The 17,356-nt window shown below is 39.5% G+C and overlaps 1 protein-coding gene across 2 annotated transcripts in view; it reads right to left on the bottom strand.

The window, feature by feature from the left end:
* cacna2d4a (calcium channel, voltage-dependent, alpha 2/delta subunit 4a) overlaps nucleotides 1-17,356 on the bottom strand; it is an 87,698-nt gene that overhangs the window by 10,425 nt on the left and 59,917 nt on the right. For both annotated transcript variants that reach the window (XM_075471787.1, XM_075471788.1), the window contains exon 28: nucleotides 2,461-2,522. In XM_075471787.1, coding sequence (XP_075327902.1) covers nucleotides 2,461-2,522 — 62 coding nt within the window. The remainder of the gene's footprint in view (nucleotides 1-2,460; nucleotides 2,523-17,356) is intronic.

The raw sequence follows: 17,356 nt of genomic DNA, 5'->3' as shown, positions 1-17,356 counted from the left end.
TTTTGATTCCGATCACTATCACCCCAGAACTCCTTACTGCGTCTACACTCACTGTCAGACACACAAAAAAAAAGCAGCATAGCACTGTGAGAGATGTACCAGGCCTTATACCGTAGGATTCACTCTGCATATTTAAACATGATGTTTTCTTATCCAAGGTGGAGGCATAAAGCATCAGCTTCTAATCTAATTGGAATTCTTTCACAAGGAAATGAGGGAACAACCATTTTTTTTTCAAATCTTTTAAAGTAGATGCTGTAGGTTTTGTCTGTCTTGTACCTCCTCCTGATGATCTTCCATTTAGAATTTACAGTTGGAGTGATAACTTTTCTCCCGGGGGAGCCAGACACTTAAAATAGACTACAGAGAGGATTTTGTGTGCAAACATATGCGTGGATGGACACACATGTACATCCTAAGTATAAACAAGCATACATGGTGAGTGCATGCACACACAAACCCCATGAAATAAAGATCAAGTACACGACGGGGAGACAAGATGATTATGTAAGCTACCACAGGAGAGAAGGACAGGAGGAGAGAATGTAGAAGACAAGGAGGGGACCGAAGTAAGGAAGATGAAAAGAAATGAAGTTGAAAAAAATTGAGGAGGAAGAGATAAAGTGGACATGCAAAACAAGAATGGGAAAGGCTTTCTGTGTTGCAGAAATCCAATGGATAATAAGTCAACCTCAAATTATTCTAATGAGCTCTTAGTTGATGAATTTGGACAGCACACATAGGCACAGATGGTCTCCGTCAAGCCACATGTTAACACGAACAGATACAAATAAAACGCTCCCTTCTTCAGAATTCCACAAAAATAAAATACATACATAAAGACATATGCAGGCACTCACACACAAACACACACTCACACTCACACTTGGGGGCTGCTGAGCCTAGCTGAGGTAGCTATCCATCACCTAATGGATAGCCAGCAGCCTTAAATGGCCTTTTAACTGCTGTCATTTACAGCCGTGGAAGCAGAGGAGGAGAGGGACCACACCAACAAACACCTGCTAGAGAAAAAGTGTTACGCCAAATTAAGCAAGTTCTCGCTGTTGCTGTGAAAGGTTACCACCATCCGTCTTCCAGTGGTGGTTCTGAATTTCTGTGCACAACATGCAAAGTACACACCGAAGACAACAAATGGCGACATTTAATCATTCAATATAATGTTTTGGGTGCAGTAAGCACTCCTTTAATGGCAGGAGCAGTGATATGGAAGACATTGCATTAGGTTTGAATTAAGTAAAGTCTACACGCTGCAATAATCAGCAAGTGGAGCAGAAAAAAAATAGCCCATAATCATTTCTGCCTTGTCTCTGGAGTTTTGTTAATTAGTTAAAGATTAGAATGTGAGGTCAAACTGGAAAAAACCCTGAAATCAAAGCTTCATACCAAAACAACAACAACAACACAAAGATTCAAACTATTTTAGACACACAAGAAATAAAGAATTGGCTATTATTTTGGGTTGAATTGATTTTGGTGTTGTTTGTGTTCCACAAGCATTCTGCACTGTTGCAGTTATCAATACATCAAGCATTTCTCATTAGTGCCGATACATTGAACCCCAAGTTTAATCTTTTATGTGGGGCAAAACAATATAAATCTAACATGGAAAGTAATAACGCAACAATACGCAGTGGCTCCTGACATTTCCAATTTAGAAAATGTTTTAGACTACAAATGGTAGCATTTCATGATGAACACTGTTCTGAAAATATCAAATAATCTCTTTTTAGCAGTAAGAGAAAAGTCAAAGTTTTGAAGACCCATCTGAGCCAAAATCAGATGCTCGAGGATGTGTATGTGTTTAACAGCTTTAGGACTTTCTATAGGATAGTAAGACATGATGTTTGCCAAGTTCCATATCCACCATTTATTTTCTATACCAGCTTAATTTAATTCAGAGGCACGGGGAGCTGGAGCTCACCCCCACAGTCTTTGGGCGAGGGTACACCCTGGTACAGTCGCCAGTCCATCACAGGGCCAACACAGAGACAAAGCACTCAAACTCACTCCTAGGATCAATTTAGAATCACCGATCAACCAAACAAACATATTTTTGGACAGTGGAAGGAAGCTGGAGTACCCGGAGAAAACCCACACATACATGCAACGTGCAAACTCCACCCAGAAAGGTAATCAGACTACAGTGGATTGTAACAGCAATAACTGCAAAGTTATGTTGTTCCTCTGCTCCTCATCTTCTTGGTCTGCCATGTTTGTTCTTTTTTAAAATAGAGATTGATCCAAGCATGTGTGTAGCAGACACGCTCAATGAACATGTTAACGAATATTTGGGCTGCATGCGATTGGCTGCAAACTTTTAAGGACCACAAAATTCACACAGGCCATGCAGCAGAACTTGACTTTGATAAGCACTTCCACACAAATTTACAATAAACTACTATGCGTAATTCCAGCAATACATCATGTCGACACGCTTACCTGAGCTGTAATGGCCCAAAATTTGGATGCAAACGCTTCCTGAGTCATCTGGACCCCAATGGCTATAGAGAGGAAGAAATAAGAACAGGAGAGCAACATCAGTTCAGTTATTACAGATATTACAGTTTTATCAAAGCCCGTGGAACCTCAGAATAAAAAAAAACTATTTGGTCAAGTATGGGATGTGTGGTATTTGGCTTAGAATTTAAAGCCTCAAAAAATGAACCTGTGCATTGCTTATTGATGCAAACATACACAGATAAAAAAAATCTATTGTGATGCATTAAAAACTGATCTTCACAATCTGTGTTGATTTGTGAAATCTAAGAGTTTTGATAATACGGTGGCATGTGATGCCTGAGTGTGAGTGAGATCAGGTTCGTAAAATGTGTGAAAGCCGTTTGGAGTTTGCTGTGGGAATAAAATACAAATAGCACAACTTGCTGCAAATACTTGCTGTAAATAGATCAAATGTATAAGGAACAGCAGTTATAATAACAATTTTAAAATACGTATGGATTTCTCTGCCAGTAGTAAAAGCAAAGAGAAACTTCAATTCTCGCACTTCAGAAAAAAAAGAACACTAATAGGATGATTAATGCCCCAGAGTGAGACTTTATCTCTTGGCTCTGGGGCTATGGGAGTAGAAGAAGACCTCCTGGACAGATCAGCTCTGCCTTCAGAAGTCAAGTTATGAAAATCCTTTTACAGTAACTGGCCTTCTGGTCTCGGCAGCTCTGTGTGAACTGTCTATTCATAGACAGTGTGTGTGTGTGCATGTGTTTATCCAAGCTCTTCACAACACGGCACTCTTAGGCACAAAACATTATGCCTGGAATTAGTGTGCGTTTGTACATGTCTCACGGGCGCATGTACCCACAACACGCCGTGACAGAGTGACTGCTTGAGTCAGCTTAGGATTGGATTTCTGTCAGCATTTTAGTCAAGATGGTAATGTATAAAAAGGAGCCTTAATTGCATAAGTTCTCAGTGCAAACATACTGTATGCACCCACACACACACACACACACTGTGAAGGAAGATATGACACTTCATATTAGCATCAAGAACTCAACGTTTTTTCTCCCGACCTGCCTTGTGCAACCATTCAGGGAAAGCCTTAGCAGTGCTCCCTTTAAACAGAATGCACATAAACAAACACAAGCTTATACCCATTTACAGTAAGGACATGTATTGCATGCAGCACATGATTTATCTATCCATTCATTCATCAATTTTTAGGCTCAAAAACAAATGTAATGTAATGTGTAATAAGCAGACTGTGCACGCTCACACTTACGGCCGATTTAGAATCACAAATTAGCCTTATATGAATGTCTAAAACATGCAGAGTCGGTATCTTAGTATTCCAAGAGCTTTTTTGTTTCAGTGGTTGTTTCCAGTCATTTCTGTCTGTCACTTTATTCGGACGAAATTTGCCTGAGTGGTGTAATCAGTCACATTTAACATAATGAATGGGTTCGTCTCTGTCCAAGTTGCTGTACGTAAAAGAGGGTAAAATAGATTATTTCTTTCCAAAGGCTCTGAGGGCCTGACCATTCCTCTCAATTATGCTTATAAAATGCAATTAGGTAATAAATCATGGGTCATGGTTGTTACGAATAAACCAAGCACTGTAGTTCCTTAAGGGGAACTGCTTATTTCAAGGATAAAATAGCAACATGCTCTGTGTTAAGGTGTGAATGTGCTTGGGTCCTCCCTTGTGTGCCTTCGTTTTGTCCAATCTCTTGCAAATCAGTTCTGATGCTCAGTCCTGGCTGTAATCAGCCAGTAATCAGTCACACACACAGGAAAAGGTGTTTTGCTGATTGGGGAGATGTTTATCTCTTCATACAGCTCCAGGAAGCTTGTTCAAAAACGTCATATGTGTTAAAATCTGCAGACTACTATTTACAGACGATTTTGTACAAAATATTATCTACTGTAATAATAATAATAATCTCAGATTAAGTGTAAGAAGGCCATTACAGAGAGCGGCTTTAGTTTGCCTTCATTCTGCCTCTGACTTGGAGGCTGATAGGCTAAATCTAATTAAAACTACCACACACTGATCCCTCCATATATGTGTGCGTATGTGTCTCTGCTAGATGTGTTTTTTATAATGCGTGAGCCTGGCTCGAAAGCATTTAGCACTTAACGGACATTCAGTTTGCATTCAGTTTCATACGCAAAGACATGCATGATGACCTTGCACAGATGCCAGCTGAAAGGTGTGTGTCCATGAGCTTGTGTGCATGTGTTGTGCTCGCGAGACAGCAGATCTTGTATATTGACAAATCTGAGGTGGAATTAGCTTGAGCTGCCAATCGCAGCCGAGTTTACTTTCAACGGGAAATTAACAAATGAAGAAAGGGATAAAAAAATGTGAGAAAGCACGAGTTGGAGTTAATTGGTTATTACACTGGAGACAGAGGAATAAGAGATGGAAGGAGGTGAAATGTGAATACTGGCTTAAAAGACTGAAATAACGAAACTGGGGCCTTAACCAAGGGTAAACACATTTCAGACTCTGAGTCTCAATGTATTGTTCTGCAGTAGGATTTTGCCCTATATAACGTGCATACTTGCACTGTGCAAGCATTGACAGAGACAGAGATGAAAATGGACAAATGGGATGACAAAGAAAAATAACAGTTGAACATTAATAGACAGAGTGCCAAGAAGGCCAAAAAGGAGCTTTCACTCCCCTGGGACTTGGAACCTTTGAGGGCACTAAACCGATCCAAAGCCTAATTTCAGTTACAGGGATTTTAACACCTAAAATTGTCCCTGTTCCGAAGGCTATGCTTTCTGAATGTTCAGGAAATTTTCAGATAGGACTGCCAGTACCTTTCTGATTGATTGTGCTTGCAGCGTTTTATTTCAGACCATCTGTCTCAGTCATCTCATGGTGACTCTGCGGTTCCTCTTAAAATATCTCTTCTCTTAAAATTTTTGAATCTGCTTTACTTCCACTGTTTGTCTCTTTTCCAGCACTGACTCAACTCAGCGTCGCCATATGCCAATCATGATTAACAGCTGTAAGTGCAGCGTTGGCTCATCAGCGCTCTATGCTCAACTGGATTAGTGCAGTTTGCCATCTAGCTGTGAACAAGAATGGCATGTAAAAAATAGCCTTTTCATACACTAATGTGATCAATTGCTTGATAACCAAAAGGACAAGCTCGGATCAGTCAGTTGATTGGTGAAAATTAAGTTCAAGGTAGCTGTTTATTGTTTGCTTGGGGCAAGAAAAACCACCCACTGAGCAAACAATGTCCACGGATGTATAGAAATGGTTTATATCGTGTCCATTTTTCTAGGACATTATTTGAACGTCTATTGATGACCAGAATAAGTCATAAAACGATATTATGAGTACAATTATACTCGTGTAAAAACAGCTTACTCCTAGGTGTAACAATCACCCTGTTCACCCTGTTGACAGCTCTACATTCAAACTGAATTCAACTTTGCAGTAGTTCCTTGGGCAAAGCCTTATTTGGTCAGTACTCCCAGTTCTTTTAGTTAGTATCTGCTGGTCCATAATGTCAAAACTATGAGAACTGTAGCTCGAGGTGACAACAAGGCAAAAGTATAATTATTATTTGCCTCTAATACCACTATCTAGTTCCACTGAGGACACTTCTATGACTACTACTTGGACTATAAATATGGTGTTTCCACCAGTCTCTTAGACTAAACCCTACCATTTCACCTTTGCCTAACCAGATTTTTTGTTTAAATCTATAATCATGACGAAGGGACATTAAACTTTGAGGTTGTGTAACTGTACAAAAATACATAAATAAAAGTATTTGCCCCCTGCATATGATAAGTCATACACACACACACATATATATATATATATATATATATATATATATATATATATATATATATGTCAACATAATGAGATAAGCATCTTCCTCACAGGCTGCAAACACTGATAATGTATTTTTAGCAGCTGCAAGTGGAATCTGTTTCATGCTTGGCATGTGGAGGGTGTGAGTGAAGCAAGTGGTAGTGTTGTAATGCTCCAGACTGGTATTTACTGCAATTTTACTTGCTTACATTTTGGTCTCTGATACCACCAATTTGCCTGTTAAACGTCTGATTGGGATTTGAAAGAAAGCATCTTAAGTTGTTTGTAGCTTGCACATTAAATTGTGATTAGTCCATCTTCTCTTCTCCACTCTATTCCCCTTTTACACCACGCAGGTTGCAGCTTTCCTTGTTGCTTACATTAATCCGCCACATCGAAATCCTTCGAAATCCATCGAAGTCTTTTCATCTTATCCTTAGACATGTTAACCACCTTCACCTTATCCTTAATTTAACATGTCTATGTGTATATATGTGTGTGTTTCTGTGTGTCTTGTACAGAGGTTGCACAGGAGGTCTGCTTGGATTAAATAACCAGTGAGTCAAGCCTTTGTTTATGGTTAAACCCTGGAGTAAGGACAAAATGTATACGAACACACACAAAAAGAGTCAATAAATTAAACTGACACAGTGACTGAGTCTCAAAGCACAGAGGGGACACTGAAAATGAGGCCACCAGTGGGAGGTAATTCTTTTCTGTTAGTAGTATGCTCTTTGCAAGAGATGTTTAAAGTAAACATAATATACAAAGTGGTGGAAAAACAAGTAAATAAGACAGAAAGAAACCAGAAGGGGTGAAGATAATGCACAAAAGCAAACACACACAAGCCTAACATACAAAGGAAGCAAGAGGAGTGGGGTGCAGGGAGGACACATAAAGGTTGTCAACACAGCACAGACACTGCTATCACCTCAACAGATTCATGGATGTAATGGAGTCAGGAGGCACAGGTGGAGAGATAATGATGGAGGGATGAAGGGAGACAAAAAGGGAGGACAGGATGAGACAAAAGGCAGAGCAGATAAAAGAGGACGAATTAATTTTTTAAAAATGTTATGAGCTGGAAACTCTTTATTTGAGCAAAGCGTGGCTATTAATAACAAAGCTTTATTGAGATCAAATAGCTGCGCTTGAGTGTCCACGTGAGAATGTGAGTGTCTTTCATTCTGCGACAGGTGTGTGTTTGTGGGTGGAAAGTGAAAACAAGAACGTCCCATACGGTGACGAGGACAAGGAGGTCCTGGGGTGATGTGCGATAAACCAGATAAGTCTGTTTTGTAAAGCATGACCTCCGACCATCCGACAGCACTGACAGGTGTCTGCGCTGTAAGCAGATCCAGCAGTGCCTCGGTCTTTTTCATCTCCTTCTTCAAGCCGAATGAATGAATACTTGATGCAAACGTGTTGCATTTCACACCTCTGAGACTTTTTCTAAACCGTTGAAGGTATGTTTTATAATTAAAAAAAATTATTTGGCTGATTTCTGATCATTTGATGGAAAAATGACCTTGTTTGAAGTCTTTAAAGGGAGCATGACTGAGGACAACAAGATTACTTTTTATCTGACAAAATGTCTTTTTCTTTAATCGCTCACTCTCCTCTGTTTATTTGCACAGATACACTCAGTGTTGTGCACACAGAAACATGCGCATCAACACTGTCAAAGAGACAGTCAGATCAACACAAACATGCCCAGTGATTATAGCTCTCTGCGTTAGAAATGGCATTTGTTTTTTGTTTCCCTCTGCCTGCCTCACAAAAGCTCAAACTCATAATTGCAGCATGAAGCCACAAATGTCAAACATTTATCAGTAAGACGGAAAAGAACGTGCAGCCCAGAAGAGTTTTTTTTCTTTTTTTCCTTCTGCTTTTCTATCAAATGTCTTCACTCTTTCATTGTATCTTCTTCAAAGGTTCAAAAGGTCATCTCTGTATTTATGACTAGAGCACATCACTACACGTAGTCTAATTCCACAGATTACTGCCGTTAACAGGAAAAGAGAAAAGTAATAGAACAGCCACAAAGCTCAGCACTACAAAGGGAAGGGTACATAGATCAAAAACACAAACATGACAGCTATGCAATTACCATAAATGAGTTCTGTAAACTTGAAAATGGGAGCGCTGCGAGGCTGGAAAAAAGTCTTTGCAGGTAAAATGAATTGAGTTCTATGGGTAGAACATGGTCACTTTAACTGAAATTAGTGCAACACAAAAGGAGGTAATGGGTTGGAGCAAATGGTATATGATAAATAAACTGATTAAGTTTAAAATCAGATAATCAGAGCTTTGAAATACCAGTACTGTTTTATTTATTTAATGATTTTACTGGGAATAGTTGCGTTTTTCCAGCTAGAACACAAAGAAGCCTCAAAAAAGAAGCTCCTCAAACAATGAACTGAATAAGCTTTTGAACTCAAATACAGTAACAACTGCCGGTGTTTCCCAAAAGCAGCAGAATTCACCAAGGCTTTCGCAGAAACTATGACGCGTATTCGATAAAACTAATGTTGCTAAGCAACAAACTTTCTTCATGCCATTCAAGAGAGTTTTGTCAATTCTGGGCGCTCAGAAAAAAAAAAGAAAAGAAAAGAAAGAAAATCCTTGACGTCTGAACAGACACAAGCACACACAGAGCCAAGAAATACAGAAACAGTTAAATAGATGCACTCACTGAACCACGGAAACATGCACTGGTAGTTTGAATTCAAAGTAACACCAGTGCACATATATCCATAGTGCACACATGCTGAAGACACACATGGATGTACAGTGTAACTATTTAACATATTAAACGATCAAACCTGACATCCTACTCTAAAGTTATGCTCCAGTTGTTTGGCAACTTCAAGAGGGTTGCACGTCACGACACACACACACCTCTGTGCTAAGGTTCGCTAACCGCAGAGGAGTTGACAAATGCAGCACTGACATCACGTTTCCAAAGCAACAGGCAGAGTGTGGGGATTGGACAAAAGGAAGATGACTCAACCTCCCCTCCTTGTGCTCCTCTGTTTCGCCATAATCTCACTTCTCTGAAAAGAAGTGTCTCTCACGGTGTCATGCGCAACTTTTTGAACGTCAAGGATGCAAACGGAGGCACGTGCATATGCAGAGGCACATGATATCTTTCAATTAAAAGTGTTGAGAGGTGGCACGTGTTGACATGGACTAACTGGGTCCGAATTATACACGCAGACCACACATACAAGCGAATAAAGCAGGGAATATCAGCTAAATCATCTGAGAAACAGGGACTGTGCACTCTAGTGAGAGAAACAAACTGAATTATGAATATAAAAAAGGAATTTCAGACATTTCAGTCATTCATTTTAATTGTAAAACCCAGTTACACACATTGAGGACTGACAGATTATCTAAAAATCATAATGTAGCCATCTCGAAGGTACAGAACAGAGGTGATAGAGATTAAATACAAGTCTTGCTTCTTAAAATGGGAATAAATGCTGCTGACATTGGCCAAATGTGTAGACCTTTTAAGTCAGTGGAGCCTACCTTAAGTTAACCTAGTTTCTGAGCTCTCTTGAGCGGCCCTGTCGGAGGCACACACTAAATCATTCATAGTGGAGAGACATGGAAAAACATGTTCCTGTGTCTGTGAGAAAGAAAAAGAAAATGTGAATGCAAACTGCTGTGTTCTTCTGCTCTAAGTGTTTAGTTCCAGTTGCTTTAGTTTGTGCTAGTAACAAGACCATTTTGCCACGCAGCCAAAAGGAATGTATGACATGATATTTTAAGGTGCAAATTTGGTGTGAACTTTGCTGATCTACTCTATTTTTCTTAATAATACGAAAGGAGCAAGATAGGCATTAAGCATTCGTTAAGGGGCTGTTAGCAAAATTCTCAATCAGACCACCTCAGAAGGGAAACGCACTTTGATCATCAGTCGCTTTTAGGAGTTGTTGTCCTCTGTTGTTGCTCGTCCCTCCTCTCTCTTTCATCTCTCCATTTCACCTTTTCTCTTCCGCCCACTTTCTCCTCGTTTTTCTACATCTCACGCTCATCCTTTGTCTGCCGAGCACTGGTTTCTCTTTCTCCTCCTCCCCACTAGGAAATCCCTCTCTACCATCTGTCTGGCTGTGATGAATTTGGCGTCTTTCAAAACAAATCAACTTGGCAAAATTAATGAGACTCTCTAAGGGGATAAACTTTAAGTAAGTTTGTGAGCAAGTGTGAATCTAAAATGCTCCACAATCCGTCGACAGAATCACTAAGTTTATCATGAAGGAGACAGATTGCATGTTACAGGGAAATAAAAAAAAAAAAACAAGGCTGCTTTCACACATTGCGTTTCTGAAGTATAGAGTTCAGGATCTCAGATGGACCTCTTCTTCGTGGCAGATTTTTAATGTAAGTAAAGCAGTTTGTTTATGTTCATCCACATATTCCAGACAATATTTGTAAAATAAAGTGTAAGTGTCATACAGTATCAATTTGAAAATGAAAACACAGTCTACATTCTGTATTTGACATTCAAATTCAGTAAAAGATGCCTTTCGGCCTGTAAATATAGTTAAACCTGAAATATCAAGTATTTGATCTCCATGACTAGAGGCTGGTGATGATTCATTATTTCATTATTACTTTTGTGGGTTATTGGAGCCCTCCACAGATTTTTCTTATTAAGTTTGGATAACTAGTCAAAAGGTGAGAAAAGAGCTGTTTAATATTTTCTGTGGGTCTCCATGAAGCTCTGTGATGCTACAAGGGAGTCTACAAACATTTATCAGAGAGCAGAGTATAAAACAATTCCATGACTATGGTTGACAAGTCTAAAACACATTATTTTTACAATGCGACATTCCCCTTATGGACGCCATTTTGCTGGTTGCCTTGTTTACATGTAAACACAAAGCACACTCCACTGTTCTCACTTTCTGGAGAAAATAGCATCACTATGTTAGGGTTAGACACAGAGCCGGACAGTAACGGAGTACATTTACTTGAGTACAGTACTTAAGTACAATTTTGAGGGATCTGTACTTTACTCGAGTATCATTTTTGGGGAGTACTCATGACTTTACTCAAGTACATTTGAGAGGCAAATATTGTACTCTTTACTGTCCCAATCAGTGGTGTGCAGACACCACTGATTGGGACAGCCTATCAGCAATCACCTTCAGCTTTCTGCCAAAGTCAACTCCATGGTCAGATTAGATGAGAGTTAATGATAGTTTTCGCTTCAAGTGTTTGCTCTGTTTACCAAAAGAGAACTTCATCACTGCCTACAAAAATTCATCCTCCAACTTGCGGAAGCATGTCAAGGTACGTACATTGAAATAAACTTCCTTACATTTCTAAGCTAGATTCTAGCTACAGAAAAGTGCACTAAATGATTGGCTATCCACGATAATGCAGCTTTTTACATTCTCGGTTACGTTTGAGTAGTCAAAGCCACATGACATGCACCCGCCAATTTGCCACCTGTAGCTAGCCATTCAGATGGCTAACTTTCGCCTGACAATAGTGAGCAAAAAACCGAGATAAGCTAATCGTGTAACACCTGCTGCAAGACAGAAGCCCGTAACATCAGTTAAGGTATTTTAGCTTTGTTCCGCTGCACTTTAGAACGCTGGAATTAAGTTACAGCGGAGTTACGGCCATGGTTACGGCACTCTGCCTTTGTTTTACCATGCACCAATGTTAAGATAGGGTGCGAGTTCTGTTTACTGCGCTGGAGTTACGGTGTTATGGTGGCTAGCTGCCTGCCAATCTGAACTCACTGACAGAAAACAACGCGAGTGGGTTGCTATGCTGCGTGTATAACACGGTCAGGTTCAGAGGTGTGTCAACCCAGAACACTGCTATATTGCCTTCTTTGCTGGTTTAGGTCCATTGATTTGCTTGATGAAAAAACACGTACATACAATTGTTAGCTGAATTTTCTTTTCTGATATTACATATTTATGTAAGCTGAGCATTTGTTTTTATGTTCTTGAGTATACTGTGTGTTTAACAGTCAGGTTCAAATGTGGATGCAAAAATCCATTAAAACTCTAGCAGAGGTTTATCAGTGTTGCCATTGTGCTATTGCCTTGCAAGTGAGAAATGTTAAATAAATCAACATGGTAAAAAGATGAAAATGACTTGATTTTACTTTCAATTCCTTTTACATTCTCCAAGGTATTAACATTAACATTTTTCATAACTCCATGTAGGACGTTTCTATACATAAATGTAAGCACTGTGGCAGTAGTAATGCAATATTTAGAAAATGTACACTTGTACTCTTGATACTCAAGTACTTTTAAAAACAAGTACTTCAGTACTTTTACTTAAGTAGACATCTGACTGTAGTACTTTTACTTGTACTTGAGTAAAATTTATCAAGGGGTATCTGTACTTTTACTCAAGTAAGGAAGCTGTGTACTCTGTCCGCCTCTGGTTAGACATCAAAACTATAAATGGGACGTGCCGTTGAACAAACACCATTTTTACCCTTCACTTGCAGTTGTACTCATTAGAGATCACATATTCTTTGAATGCAATTATTAGCCATGTGTGCCTGAATGAACATACACCACAGGGGCATGTTTTGGAGAGGAGGAATCTTGTGAGGCATCTATCCATTCATTTTATATACCTGCAGGATCGTGGGTGGAGCACCCTAACATGCATGCTCACAGCATGCATGTTAGCATGGTCATCTTAGAATTACAATATAACCTAACATAGATGTTTTTTCAACAGTGGGAGTACCCAAAGAGAATCAAACAGAGGTCGCAAGCCTGGATTGAAACCAGGATTCTTCTTGCTGTAAGGCGACAGTGCTAACCACCGCACCACCGTGTAGCCTTCTTGTGAGGCAGGTGGAGTAATAAAAAATAGGAATAAATACATGTAATAATATAGAAAAGCTTTTGGAATAAAAGCTTGTCTGAAAAAATGTAGCTGAAACCTTGAATTAATACAGGACTGATTGTTAATGGAGGAATCCTCAATAACCATTTGGACTACAGAGTCATAAAACTGTCCGATCAATAGGAAGCTGATTCACGGGTGACAGAAAAAACGGACGAATAGGAGGAGAAGTACCACAGACTCATTTGGTGAAACGTGTACAATTCCTCTGGGTGTGTATAAAAAGATAGATAGTGCCTTGAAGTCACTCGCCCTATGCAGGAACTAGTGGTAGTATGGCCAAATGTGCCTGGCCAGACCTGGTATTAAATACAAAGCCTTGGGTCAATTCATCTTCACTGACACTCACCCAATAGAACAGTAAATTACAAAGCAAGGGAGGCAGTGGGGTTGAGTTCAAAGCGACAGAGAAAGGAAGAGACGAGAGAGGAGAAGGATGTGGTGAAAGAGAAAAAGAGAAGCGGGTGGGGGGGGGGGTAGTCATCCATATATGGCAACTAATAATGAATGCAGCAGACTGGGTTTAAATTCATACATCATCAGCACTGGAGGCAACAGACAGGAAAAACTGCAGGGATTTAATCATGCCTCCAAGACAATAAATAAACCAATATTCCTGTAGCTGTGTAATGAATATATCCGACAGTGAAATGCTGGGTAACACCATCAGATCTTACAAGAAAAGTTAAAAATAAAATGTTGCTGGGTTAAAGCATTGCAACTAATCATTTTTCATAGCACGTATTTCCTGCATCATTGATGGAATGGACCAGGCCATAAAAGCCACCTTGGCAGGGAGAGCTGGCGCTTCCTGTTGATGCCCACGCCAGTAGCCGTCTTTGCCAAATGCCATGAAATTTTTTTAAAGAAGGGGGGCAGAAAAAAGAAAAAGCAGCATTATTGCTAAAAGGACCAAATACATCAAATTCACCTTGCTATATCATCTCGGTCTGAAAGGATGCCAGTCCAAGTTTCAAGAGTATTGTTAATAAATTAGATAAAGTAAACAGCAAACTCACTTTAATCAATGAGTGCATCATTTATTACCTCCTGTTTGAATATTTTTGTGCATGCACTGTAATTCCAGATTCCAGACAGATTTAGCGAAGATGTGAGTGATTTACATAATTCAGTTTGTCAAATAAAAGCAGAGGCCATTATGCTTCTTAGGAGAGGAAGTAAGAGCTTGGTGATCAAGATGGGCTCAGCGCATGAAAGATTTTCTTTTTGTTCTCGTTCTTTTCATTCATCCTGGATTGCTTTTAGATTACATCACAGACAGCTGTCACTACATCTACTGCAAACCAGAAGGTTACTGGAAAACACAATAAAAGCTGAAACATGACTGCTGCCTGCAAAATACATGCATGTTTGCAGTATAAGTTCCCATGCATGTAAGGGTGTTTTCTGTTTTAAGAAGATTATATACCTAATGATTCCTTCATGGTGTCTGAAGTAATTACCTGCTGTTTAATACACATGCATCCCTTGATTTGCATAAAATGTCCAATATGGCAGAGTGTCTTAGAGTCTGGCACTAAATACTTTGCAGTTCCAAACTGCTAACCCTCGTCACTGACCCTTACTCCTTAGAGGGAAGAAGCAGGACTAATTAGAGGACTAATTACCCTTTTGGAATCAATATACATACATATACAGAAATAAACAAATGCATGTATGTGGAGAGCCATAGTCAATGGTGATTCATAGGCAGATATTCTTGATTTATTTCACTCTTTATTTTTATTCTTTATTTATTTTAAAACATCCTTTAAATAAAAAGGATTTCGAACCAACACTGTGTTCCAGTCATTCCAACCAATCGTCTTCCACAGCTTTCACTGAAGAGTGTGTCCTATCGCCGGTACTGGCAAGAGCTACTGGCAGCAAAAAACAGATTTCTGTATGCCAAGAGCTATATTCATGATATTATGCCTCCACAGTTCCTGTACTTGGACAGGAAACCAGATAACTCATATTTAGGTTGTGTGTATGTGTGTGTGACCAGTCTAGCGTTTTAACTGGCCTATGGAAATTCTTCAGTGGTGTGTGCCAACTAAGGAAAGTGGACTGTTAGAAGTAACTGACTAGTGAGAAGAAGAAGGGCTAGCTGGGGTGAAATTCCAATCAGTGTTTTAAAACACATTATTGCATTACATTCTTTGTGTGGTTGATTTTTCAGTCAGATATTTAAAGTCAAAGATTCAAACAGATATCACCGTTTTTTCACTATTATCAGTTTTCCTGCAATAAAAAGATTGTCTATTGGCTTTACTATTCATGTATTCATGGCAAACTTTAGCTTACAAACATTGGCTTATTTACACTCCCAGCACATACGCTCATTTGCATTCACATCTCTGGCCACCTTATTAAAGTAAACCGAAAACAATCATCTTGTTCACCTTTGATTGGGGCCCAGAACAACTTAGCTGGACATATTAGCATGAGGTCACAATCCAGAAAAAGCAGAGACAGGTGTGGCCAGCTGGGCAGGTGATCTACAAGCTTTGCTCTGATCTAAGAGGTCAGATGCAAGTAGCTCATTCTAATAACTATCAAAGCAGTGTATGAAAAGCAGTAAATCATTAGCTCGGAGTTGTTCAAATGAGGGATCCTTTGACGCATTTGCTTTTCTTCTTATGCAAAACCCACTTTGGGTTAAAAAAGTACATTTTGGGGGATTAGAGTAAATGTACACATGGTTAGGTTTACATGGCTAGGGTTAGAATATAGTTTTACATAGTTATGAACTGCAAGTGATGTGACACTAACTGGCACAAAAAGAACAACAACTGCCTAAAAAGACTACTTATTGGACAAACATTTCTTATTTTACAAATTCTAATAAGGCTTGCCTAAAGAAGGGCTGTTTGGTCTTAGGACTGACTAAACTTTCACATAGGTCAAAGACTTCAGTCTTCAGTTAAATAAATTTCATGGTTCAGGGCCATGGACAGTGCTCAAGATTGTCCCCCTTTGCCCCTACCGCTGAAGCTATAGGGGTTGTAGTTCTAGATCGCTGTAACAAAAAGACAATGAAAGAAAACAAGAAAAAGACAACAAGACAGTACGATGCAGTCTAAGATGCCACAATAGCACGTTTCCTTTCCGTCTGTTATATTAAAACAAATCGGGAACAACTGAAGATGTGTTGGCTTCTGACCACTAACCCCTGACTCCGCTTCAAAATCCAAGAGGACTCTCAAAATTAAGAGGTAGAGTTAACTATATGGGAGTGGCACCGGCCATAAATCTTTTAAGATTCAAACACATAGATTTGTACACATCTATGGCTTCTAGAAGGGAAACTTCACTCTAATTGAGAATTCACAGTCACAGCTTTAATGTTACCTCCCATCGATTCTCCTTTCATTCCACTTTTACCAGAAAGATCAGAGGTTACGGTCAATTAAAGGCATTGAATGTAGGTGGTCTGGTTGATAGACAGCCTCTTTTCCAATTATTTAAGGAAAAGTATCACAATGAAAGTGAGACAGTTTTTACACGAGTAGCAGCGGCTTGTAAGCTAAAGTAAACACCTGGATCGGAATGGCTTCTCTTCACAATACAGTGCTTGGCTGGTTGATTTCCCTATGGAAACACTGCAAACTGTGCCAAATGATTCACATGCTCATTAACAGCACAATGTGTGTGTGTGTGCATATCAACTATGATTCACTCCATGTAAGGAAGCAGCCAAGTAATTATATGCTGTGTGCAAACAAACACAGAATCCCTCCACCAGTTTATACCTCCCCACACACACCCCTTTACAACTCACTTCCCATCTATGTGATATGAAAATTGATACTTCTGTCTTCCAAAGAACAAGATCATCAACATTAAGGTGAACCACACTGAACTGGCTGACATCCATTTTTTGTTTTGGAGGATTTACCCTAATCTTAACCTATAATCCCATTATTCAGAAAAAAACCTGCATTGTTTTCATCTCTCGAGTATCACATTTCTGTCCACACAATGAGAATGATACAAGCAGACGCACTCTGAAAGCTGCGTGGATATACATTCATGTGCACTCGCATTCTACACACACACACAAAGACGCACAAAGCCAGCCGCTACGAGAGATGCCACAGGGATTAAATGAAAATGAAAGGGAGA

The sequence above is a fragment of the Odontesthes bonariensis genome, chromosome 8, assembly GCF_027942865.1.
Source record: "Odontesthes bonariensis isolate fOdoBon6 chromosome 8, fOdoBon6.hap1, whole genome shotgun sequence".
In the NCBI taxonomy this organism is placed as follows: Eukaryota; Metazoa; Chordata; class Actinopteri; order Atheriniformes; family Atherinopsidae; genus Odontesthes; species Odontesthes bonariensis.
The sequence above is the reverse complement of the archived record's forward strand: the minus strand, read 5'-3'. Positions and strand labels throughout refer to the sequence as shown.